The 12,072-nt window shown below is 29.5% G+C and overlaps 1 protein-coding gene across 1 annotated transcript in view; it reads right to left on the bottom strand.

The window, feature by feature from the left end:
- Unc-76 (fasciculation and elongation protein Unc-76) overlaps window positions 1–12,072 on the bottom strand; it is a 355,226-nt gene that overhangs the window by 44,026 nt on the left and 299,128 nt on the right. Inside the window, exons 2-3 of the mRNA XM_075377539.1 lie at window positions 9,244–9,352; window positions 1,121–1,279 (exon numbers count right to left, since the gene is read on the bottom strand). Coding sequence (XP_075233654.1) covers window positions 1,121–1,279; window positions 9,244–9,352 — 268 coding nt within the window. The remainder of the gene's footprint in view (window positions 1–1,120; window positions 1,280–9,243; window positions 9,353–12,072) is intronic.

Raw genomic sequence — 12,072 nt, forward strand, 5'->3', positions numbered from 1 at the left:
GTTAAAAAAAAAGAGATGGATATCTAGCTCTATTAAACCAAACAATAGAACAACTTTTGTATAAATTAATACAATGCTGCAGCTAATAAGAAAGAACATTTTGATTCTGTTGCTATTTTTAATAAATTACAAACCGTTTAAAAATCTTCCAATTAATTTATTTAAAATAAATCAAACGATTTTCTTTTACACAAAAAATATTATTCCATCAGTGAATTTTTAAAGATTACTAATTAAAAATTTTAAAATATCTTCAAAATTTTCTTCATCTTTCTTCAAAGTCTACATAAATAAGTGAATATACGGTCGAGTAATTTTCATTAAAATCTTGAATTGTGAATTATTTACAGTACTTTAATGTATTCACTTTAACATTATTTCATGTGTTTACATTTTAAATAATTAATGCGGACTTTAATCATACTTATTCTTTTTATAATTAATTGTGTATTTATTTTGTGATGCTGCTCTGATCAAGGTTTTACCATGGTTTTCCTCGGTCCAACCAGAACAAGGAATGCCTGGCAGTTTCTTTTTTTATCTGTGGAGTAGCATATTTATCTATTCCTGATGCGATCTACAATATTATGAACCGATCAGAATAAAAAATTTTCAGCTGATACTTCTACAGATCCAGAAGTTGCTAAATCTATAACAAGCTAATCAATAATGAAATAAAAACTATAACTAAACATACAAAGAAATATTATATAAGCAAAAGTAGGTATGTTTCCTTGCTTACACAAGAGAAGGAACTAAAATTGCTAAAATAGTGCTGATGTAGTTACTTGAGTGGCTTCTACCACTAAATTACTGCTCTCAGTTTCATTAACCTATACTATAAAACAAATATGCCTACTAATAATTTGAAAGTAAATTAAATATCTTAATTAAATTTCTATATATCCTATTTACTAAATTTCAGACATATTAAACAGTTTCTTCTTTAGCTACATAGAGACTACTTCCCATATATAATGTTGAACGATGTAGTTAAAAAAAAAAATTAGTTGGAAGAAAACGTTATATACTGAATTGAACTGTTTAATTCACTGCCATTATTAAAGTGTATAATAATATAATTAATATTAATTATCTCATAAAAAAAAAATTAACAAACCTCCATCATATCATCAATTTCACGAATAACTTCATCAGCTGTTTTAACTGGTTCTGAATCTTGACTCAAACCAGATAAAATAAGCGAATGCATATCCAGATCACTAGCCACGGCTTCATCTTCTGAGCTTAATTCACCGTCATCTATGATAACCTTATCCTACAAAAAAATTTAAAAAATTTATAAGCAAATATTTTTGCAATTTTTTATTTTGAAAAAAAATATAAAAAACTGGTAATGACTTGATAAATTTTCTCCACCAATTATCAAGATTAAAAAATGTAACCTTCCCTAAAAAGTTCAAAACTATTTATAATTAAGATTTCATTTAAAGAAAGATCATAAAGCTCTAAGTTGATTTTCTTACTTTAATAACCTACTAGAAAGTTATAAAAATTTAATCCTCTAATAAGGTACAATATAAGTAAATAAATGAAACTTTTTGGTTTATTTGAAAATTTTATTTTTTTTATAATTCTTATCACTGTAATAATATCGGAAACTAATCTAATCCTGAAATTTGCCAGATTTAAGTGCTTTAAATTTAGAATTTAATTATGAAGTAGTTTATAGTTAATAAAAGTTTTTATTTATTTTTATTCTTTTAGGTATTGGTTTTTTTTACTTTTTTCTAATCCTGATAACATCTCATTTATTAACATTTATAATAAAAGTAAAATAATTTCAAATCAAATACAAAAAGAGGATGTATAATAGTTCTCAATATTTCTTACAATCCCTCGAGTATAAACAACCCTTAAAATCAATACCTTCACACTCCCTCATATGAATTTTCTAAAAAATTCTAATAGAAAAAAGTTCCTGTTACATCAACTATAATGTCAAACTTTATGATTTTTGTCAAACTACTTTTGAGATGCATGGTGTATAAATTAATTCTAACACAGTCATTTAATAAACCGTAATTCTAATTATAAAAATTAATACCTGTATAATTTTAAAATATTTAGCAGCTAGTATATCCTCCATTACTCTTAACTGGTTTACATCAAAGCGCGCGTGCACACATACACACACACACACACACACGTGGCTGAGTACTAACTACATAAGGTTAATTAAAGAATAATAAATTAGAGTATTTACTGTAATCAAACATACTGCATTTAAATTTTGGGCGATTTCATTCATGAAAAATATAAAAGAAAAGTCATCAGTAAATCATTAATTGATAATGACTTTAATATTGCTGTAGAGCTTTTCTTTAACTAGACCTAATTTATGTTACACCTGAATGTCAGACTATGATACTTCTGAGATATACAGTAGAATAGGTTAAATCTGATGTCAAACTTTTTAATATATGTTTTACATAGATCTAGTTTTTTTCTTTCACAGAATAATAAAAATACTATTTCATCATCATGATAATATTTTTTCTCAATATTCGAAACAACAATCGAAACAGTTCGCGACTGCTGGTTTCCAGTTGATATTAATGTACCTTAATTATTTCATTTTCAACCGTAAAATACAGTAGTTTTTATCCAGTTCTGTTACAAAAATATTTATCATCAGTTAAATTTAATTTAAAATTAGGATTTGTAAAGTATGCTGAAGTAACTAAAGAAAACTTTCAAAAAGAAAGTTATTTTTATTATTTAGTTTTTTTTTACGGCCATTATGGCCATTTCCTACATCCTACTCTCCAAGCCTTCCTATCCTGCATTGCTTCATCCAAACAAACCACACATCTCTATACTCTTCACCACATCATGACCCCACTTCCTCTGTGACCTTCCTCTCTTTCTTCTATTTGATGGCTGCCATTCTCAAATGACAAAACAATCTGTCTGGACCCATCCCGTGCATATGATATATTATCTATCAAAGATCATGTGACCTTCATAATTTCTCTTACTCTATCACTTCTGACTCTATCCATCAGTGTAACTTGGCAATATCAACTCCAGTACATCATCTCTACAGCTGTCAGTCTATGTTTCATCATTTCATGTAGTCGAGAGCTCAGATCCATACACCACACTGCTTTCAACTACAGTTTTAAAAATATTGTTTATCTTTCATTGAGGTATAGTTGTTCCAAGCAACCTTCTTACAATTCCCTTCCCCTTTATAATCTTATTCACAATATCCGTAGTATGTCTTACACCAGATGTTAACGTTATCTATATTATATATTATATCTATTATAGATAGTGCAACTATAGTGTGGGAAAATGATTAACTCACTTGGAAAAAATAGTGTGCAGAATTATAAAAAATCTTGCTATTTTTGAATATACTTCGTATAATAAATAAGATTGATTTATCAATCATAGAAAAAAGTACTAAAATGTTAATTAAAAAGTATAAAAATATAAAGTTATTCCTTGACCTGATATAATTTGCTACATAATATTTTATTTGAACACTCATCAATCCTAAAAATGAATGAGTAGGTACGTATTTTATTCATTTGTTCTAATACAAACAAATTTAGAAAATTTAAAAAGGGAAATGGATAGGGTGAATGTGGATATAGTAGGAATTAGTGAGGTTCGGTGGGAAGAGGAAGGCGACTTTTGGTCAGGTGATTTTAGAGTAATTAACTCAGCGTCAAATAATGGGCAGGCAGGAGTAGGTTTCGTGATGAACAAGAAGATAGGGAGGAGAGTGGAGTATTTCAAAACGCATAGCGATAGAATCATTGTAATAAGGATAAAATCAAAACCTAAACCGACAACGATTGTTAACGTTTATATGCCTACAAGCGCCCATGATGATGATGAGGTAGAGTGTGTATACGAAGAGATTGATGAAGCAATTAAACACGTAAAAGGAGATGAAAATTTAATAATAGTTGGAGATTGGAATGCAAGCATTGGAAAAGGCAAGGAAGGAAATATAGTGGGTGAATACGGGCTGGGCAAAAGGAATGAAAGAGGGGACCGACTTATAGAGTTTTGCACGAACTATAATTTAGTAATTGCCAACACCCAATTTAAAAATCATAATAGAAGAATATACACTTGGAAAAAGCCAGGCGATACTGCAAGGTATCAGATAGATTATATCATGGTTAAGCAAAGATTTAGAAATCAACTCGTTGACTGCAAAACTTACCCTGGAGCAGACATTGATAGCGACCATAATTTGGTGATAATGAAATGTAGATTGGGGTTTAAAAACCTGAAGAAAAGTTGTCAGATGAATCGGTGGAATTTAGAGAAGCTTGAGGAAGAGGAGGTAAAGAAGATTTTCGAGGAGGACATCGCAAGAGGTCTGAGTAAAAAAGATAAGGTAGAAAATGTAGAAGAAGAATGGGAGAATGTTAAAAAGGAAATTCTTAAATCAGCAGAAGCAAACTTAGGCGGAATAAAGAGAACTGGTAGAAAACCTTGGGTTTCAGACGATATATTGCAGCTGATGGATGAACGTAGAAAATATAAGAATGCTAATGATGAAGAAAGTAAAAGGAACTATCGGCAATTAAGAAATGCTATAAATAGGAAGTGCAAACTGGCGAAAGAAGAGTGGATTAAAGAAAAGTGTTCAGAAGTGGAAAGAGAAATGAACATTGGTAAAATAGACGGAGCATACAGGAAAGTTAAGGAAAATTTTGGGGTACATAAATTAAAATCTAATAATGTGTTAAACAAAGATGGTACACCAATATATAATACGAAAGGTAAAGTCGATAGATGGGTGGAATATATTGAAGAGTTATACGGAGGAAATGAATTAGAAAATGGTGTTATAGAGGAAGAAGAGGAAGTTGAGGAGGATGAAATGGGAGAAACAATACTGAGATCTGAATTTAAGAGAGCATTAAAAGATTTAAATGGCAGAAAGGCTCCTGGAATAGACGGAATACCTGTAGAATTACTGCGCAGTGCAGGTGAGGAAGCGATTGATAGATTATACAAACTGGTGTGTAATATTTATGAAAAAGGGGAATTTCCGTCAGACTTCAAAAAAAGTGTTATAGTTATGATACCAAAGAAAGCAGGGGCAGAAAAATGTGAAGAATATAGAACAATTAGTTTAACTAGTCATGCATCAAAAATCTTAACTAGAATTTTATACAGAAGAATTGAGAGGAGAGTGGAAGAAGTGTTAGGAGAAGACCAATTTGGTTTCAGGAAAAGTATAGGGACAAGGGAAGCAATTTTAGGCCTCAGATTAATAGTAGAAGAAAGATTAAAGAAAAACAAACCAACATACTTGGCGTTTATAGACCTAGAAAAGGCTTTCGATAACATAGATTGGAATAAAATGTTCAGCATTTAAAAAAAATTAGGGTTCAAATACAGAGATAGAAGAACAATTGCTAACATGTACAGGAACCAAACAGCAACAATAACAATTGAAGAACATAAGAAAGAAGCCCTAATAAGAAAGGGAGTCCGACAAGGATGTTCCCTATCTCCGTTACTTTTTAATCTTTACATGGAACTAGCAGTTAATGATGTTAAAGAACAATTTAGATTCGGAGTAACAGTACAAGGTGAAAAGATAAAGATGCTACGATTTGCTGATGATATAGTAATTCTAGCCGAGAGTAAAAAGGATTTAGAAGAAACAATGAACGGCATAGATGAAGTCCTACGTAAGAACTATTGCATGAAAATAAACAAGAACAAAACAAAAGTAATGAAATGTAGTAGAAATAACAAAGATGGACCACTGAATGTGAAAATAGGAGGAGAAAAGATTATGGAGGTAGAAGAATTTAGTTATTTGGGAAGTAAAATTACTAAAGATGGACGAAGCAGGAGCGATATAAAATGCCGAATAGCACAAGCTAAACGAGCCTTCAGTAAGAAATATAATTTGTTTACATCAAAAATTAATTTAAATCTCAGGAAAAGATTTTTGAAAGTGTATGTTTGGAGTGTCGCTTTATATGGAAGTGAAACTTGGACAATCGGAGTATCTGAGAAGAAAAGATTAGAAGCTTTTGAAATGTGGTGCTATAGGAGAATGTTAAAAATCAGATGGGTGGATAAAGTGACAAATGAAGAGGTATTGCGGCAAATAGATGAAGAAAGAAGCATTTGGAAAAATATAGTTAAAAGAAGAGACAGACTTATAGGCCACATACTAAGGCATCCTGGAATGGTCGCTTTAATATTGGAAGGACAGGTAGAAGGGAAAAATTGTGTAGGCCGGCCACGCTTGGAGTATGTAAAACAAATTGTTAGGGATGTAGGATGTAGAGGGTATACTGAAATGAAACGACTAGCACTAGATAGGGAATCTTGGAGAGCTGCATCAAACCAGTCAAATGACTGAAGACAAAAAAAAAAAACAAACAAATTGTAAGTCTGAATGTACCAATGAAAATATTTAAATTTAACTGTTTAACACTTCTTTATTTTAGTAAAAAAAATCATATTATTATGACCTTGTTTTCACTAAACCTTTGTCATTTTGCCCATTTTATCTTCATAATCTTAATTCATGCAATTAAATTTGACAAAAACTAATTTAAGTACTTTTCTTGACATTTGTGCACTTAAATAGTACCGCAGTTTGAAAAAAAATGTTTCTCTAAAAATGATCGATTCTAGACCTCTTATTATCTGAGCAGATTTAAAATTTGTTCAGATGTTAAAAATTAATAACCTATACTCCAGTTTTATGTTTAAATACTTAAAACATTACTATGTTAATTAGTCAAGGTTAGCAAGCAAAGTGAGCGTAGGCTAAGTTTGGTTAAATTATATTTTTAAAATAAAAATAAATGGGTAATATATCGGGTGATGTTAACTTTACCCAAAAGTCTGTTGCTTATAATTATAAATTAACCAAACTTAACCTACGCTCGCTTCGCTAATTAACAATTAGTCGAAATAGTAATAAAAAACTTGATTACTTAAACAATAACCCAAAAGTTTGTTGCTTATAATTATAGACATACTAACCAAACGTAACCCACTGCGGTATCACCTTAAGTGCACAAGTGCCCTTTTCTTATCATGTAAATCGGAATCGCTATCAGCTAAATCATTTAAAAGTTCAGTTACATCAGAATCATTCACACGTCACGAACAGGCCATGTTATACTAAAAGTAAAACTTAAAATATCTAATTATCATATCAATAACATAGTAAAACACTTGTAATTCACATTATAATAATACGAAGATCGTTTCCCGCATAAAAAAATTACTTACCTTAGGTTACAGTAAACAACTTTTTACGTACGGTCACATCCACAGACATACGCAGTAGGAAATAAAAATATGACGGAAAATAATAGTGAAATAATGAAAACGATAAAAGAAAAATAACACAAAGAAATAGTAAAACTAACACGAACGCAATTTACGGAATGAACAAAACATCGAAAACAAATGGGTGGTATAAACGGTTCAGAACGATAAGAAAAAAGACATATACAATAGAGAACAGATATATTTATTACTAGCGCTTCACCGTTAAAACCTTAAGAATAAAACTACACTTAAACAGGTTGCAGTAACTAGTCAAAAACGGAATTTCTGAATGATTTTGTTTGTGTTTTGAAATCAACACCAGTGAGTGACCTTCTTCCTGAAAATGTTGGCTCTTTAATACAACCAGCAAATATTGACTATATTATTATTCAATTATATATTTGTTAACTTTGTGCAAAAATAAAAAACAATTTTTTGGGAAAAATCTTTTTTTTAATTTCACAATGTAATCTCCTCAAAACTATAAACCTAATATAAAGATGTTCAAGTTTCTTTTTTCCATCCATATAGTTTGATTTATTAAAGTCTTTAAAACAGACAACTTTCAATAATAACTTTATTATTTCATACAAATCTCTTTCCAGCAAAACATTTCCTCACATTTAGAAACACATAATTTAAATAAGCTAAATCTGGTGAGTAAGGGGATAAGGGGATAAAGAAAAATTGCATAGAATAATTTTTCTGTTGCAAACACAGAATTTAGTTTAGCACTTTTCCTGGTGAAAAAGAACCTTGTTTCTTCAAATTTGGCACCATTTTTCTGGTTTTAGCCCTTTTTGGAGGGAGTTCCCTGATTGCAAACCACAGTTTTGACTGTTCTTTGGTTTTAGGCTGGTAGTGTATACCCAAATTTCAATTAATGATGCAGTAAAAAAATTTCTGTCATCATGTTGAGATAGTCCCAAATGATTGGAAATGTTTACTCATTCATGCTTTGCTAAACAGATTTTGCAATGTAAATATTTTTATTAAATATGAACCAGCCCTTCATTTGAGATTCAAACTGTCTTAATAACCTCACACACTTCAATCTTCTAAACTCCATCATCATATGAATCTTTTAATATTATCTACAGTTGTAACCTCAATGATCATTTATGCTCATATAACCACTTTGAAAATAACTAAACCATTCTAGTAATCTATTTTAATTAATGAAAATGACTCGTCATAATATTTATACAGCTCAGTTTTAGAATCCTGTCCAGTTTTGATTTTTAGAAAGTTATGTTTGGCATTGCATATTATTTTCTTTCATCCATTTTTCAGAAATCATTGTACTTGATCAACTCAAATAATTTCCATCAACAGAATTCTGTGAATGTATCTGACTTGATGTATGCTTTTAGCAGTAATGCAGTAGTTTAAGAATGACCTATTATACATTGTATTATACAATGTATTATACATATACATATCATCTCTTAATTTTGGATGTACTACCAAGCACCCATTGAAAAATGTTTTGTATTAATTTCAAAATTAAAGTTATTATTACATCAGATCACGATTGCTTATAAGAGAGTGATTTAAAGAAAAAACCATACTTTAGAAAAACGTTAACCGATAGATTTTTTATTTTCTTACTAGAAAATATTAAAAACAAGCAGTAGCTAAATTACAATATTTTCATGGGAATATAAAAAATCAGAATAGTAGTGAAACTTGATCACAGACTTCTGAGTAAGGAGGATTTTTATACAATTTATTTTTCATTTCTTGAAGGCCCTAGATATTGCATGACTGTCCTAGTGCTGGCAGTATATTTAAAAGAATACGGAAACCAATAAAAACATGAATAAAAAAAAAAGTGAATAGATGAAAAAGATTTTTTATAATCTAAAGATGATAATTTTAGTAAAACTGTATACAGTATTGTAAAATTTTTCAATTAAACTATATTATCAATCTCACCTTATTTTCGTTGAGATTAAGGGCTGGCATGTGTAATTTTCGTGCATACGATTTAGACCAGTCAATTGGTAGAATATTTCCGAAATTTCCAGTAATTGTCCACCACATTCTGTAACAAAATTTAAAAAATTACTTAATAAAAATATGCACATAATACTCATTCTTTGCCTTCACACAATAAAAAGAAAACAAAATAATTATATCTTAGTTTATAATTTAGATATTTTACTAACAATATTTTTGACAAAATAAACATTATACTTATACTCACGTAAGATCTATTCCACTTATGTTTGGAACTGATTTAAACAAACAAGATTGGTGGATTATGTTCTTGAGCTCATTGAAAATACTTAGCATAGTATATCCCAATATTATTAAATTGTGCATATTATATTGAACTACCTTAAATATTAGCATAACATTTAGCATTAATTAATTATTTATGCATAAGTTAACTATCTATTTTTTCATCACTTCTGATTTTAATTTGTAAAGGAGACAGATAATACATACAGATCATCAACTATAGAAGAAATTTTCTTATTAATCCAACTTTGCACTGAAACTTTTTTTTTAGAGAAACCCCTAACATAAGTGAAATGGATTATACTGCATTATCATCCTCTTCAGAAGTACTAATTACTTGTATCTGATAAATATTAAAAAAATAATCCAGAAAAATAAAAAGAATGACAATAAATCAAATCAAAACCTGGGAAAAATAATTTTATAGATATATCTTTTAACATATTTTAGATTTAAAACTTGTTACTGAATGATTACACAATGATATCTTTGTGACTGGACTATGATAGGTATACCTGCACCTGCATCTCTCAGGAGCAGATTTACTCCTGTTATCAGCTAATCATTTCTCCCTCCTGTCCCCAATTTCCTTATCCTTAAATCCCACATTTCTCAACAGATTTAACAGAAAACAAGATTGCCTCATTAGTTTCAGCAGAAAAACTAGTAGATATAAGACATAACCAACATTTAAGCAGGTCTTCTCGAGTGAATTCGATGAGTTGATATCTCTAACTGTAGGAACTTGTTTTAAATTGCATAAAAGAACTAAATAATTCTTGAGGCATCAGGCAAAATTGAACTTTATACTCTCGCTATAATTTAATATAAATAAAAAATTAAAAAAAGACTTTTAAAAACATGTTTTTCTTCAAAAAATATAAAAAATAACAAAAACAAAGCATTTGTAAAAAATAATTAAAGATCTGTAAAACATTTTCTATTTATGTTTGACTGAAAAGAAAAGCATGTGCCATGCTCTCATATACAACCAATTTATAAATGAGCGTGTCTCACACTTTTCTTCTTAATCATACATAAATAAAAAATTTTTTTAAACGTAATCTTCATAAAAAAAGATTACTTTTTAGTATGAATGTTCTGTTTTTGTTATTTACATACATATTTTTTTAAGGAAAGCTTGTTTGTAAAAATACTTTTTTTTATTTTCTGCTTTAGTCATAATTAATGGTTACTATTGGTTCTGCGATTCTAAACCAATGCTTAGTTGTTGAGTTGGACATTGTAACATCACAAAATTGTGGATTGTTTTTAATCATCCAACATAACACATAGAACACCCGTCTGCGAGATATTGAAAACTCCCACGTTATATTTAAGTTTTCATGAAATTCCATAACAACCACAATCACAATCTCTGCATCTACTGTTGACCCAGGTAGCATACATGATACTTTCTTGCTAATTTCAAAGATGTTCTGGGTGAAAAGAATTGCTTATATTTGAATCCATACTGCCAGTATAAACAATTAAATTTTATGACCTTGATGAATGGAATTATGTGTGACAGTAATTGTTCTGATTGTGAGGAAATTTGAATCGCATTTGGTATTGGTCCTAGTTGAAAACGGTTCCTATTAGCCTCAGGTGGTGCTGTCGTTTTTCAATGTGATATATGAATATCTCAGTGATGAAAAAGTAACAATTCATTTTTTTTTTTTAATTCATTTGACAGATATGATGGTTTTGTTTCTGCAAATCAAAATGTTGAAACCTGGTTAGGTTATTGAACAAATCTTAAAGATGCTATCACAAAATGTGCTCTCATATGCTGTAAGATCAGCACTCCATTCATGACGTCACTGAACCTCTGCCTATGATCTAAACTAATTTCATGTTCTTGTGGAGTCTCTAATCTACATTCTAAACAGCGCTGGCGTTGACTTTCCAAGCAAGCTTCATAGTCTTGAGATATCTCTGTTGCAAGATATTGCAATTTGCACTGGTATCAAAGTGCCAATAGAACTTCATACTGTTCTGATGTTTCTTTACCTTCATTAGCTTTTTTCTTGGTATTTTTTATGCGTTTTCTCTAACTGTCTCTTTCATCACTGTTGTAGAATTTTGTTTGTTGCAGAGAATCGACATGCTTGCTGAGAATCAATGTCTTTCGACACTTCTTTTAGAATTATCTCCGAGGAAATATATTATTCCATTTTTTATTGCCTCCACTGAACTGACTTGGTTAAAATTATATTTGAACAAATTAAATTCCCTTAACTTATAAAATCTCTTTGTAAAGTGTTAATTTTACCAACACACATATATATATATTTTTTATATTACTGTATATGTATTTAAACTAACAAAATAAAGTAAAAACATTTATGTGCAGTTTTATTCTATATTATAATCTACTTAATTAGTTTCATTATTATAAGTGATACCAGTTATTTATAATTAAATCAGATAATTAGTGTAATTAAATTTTAGTAGGTAAATTTAAACTAGTTATATTAAAATCTGCTTCAACGTCACCTGATCTGCCCATACTGAATC

The sequence above is a fragment of the Lycorma delicatula genome, chromosome 10 (assembly GCF_047948215.1).
Source record: "Lycorma delicatula isolate Av1 chromosome 10, ASM4794821v1, whole genome shotgun sequence".
In the NCBI taxonomy this organism is placed as follows: domain Eukaryota; kingdom Metazoa; phylum Arthropoda; class Insecta; order Hemiptera; family Fulgoridae; genus Lycorma; species Lycorma delicatula.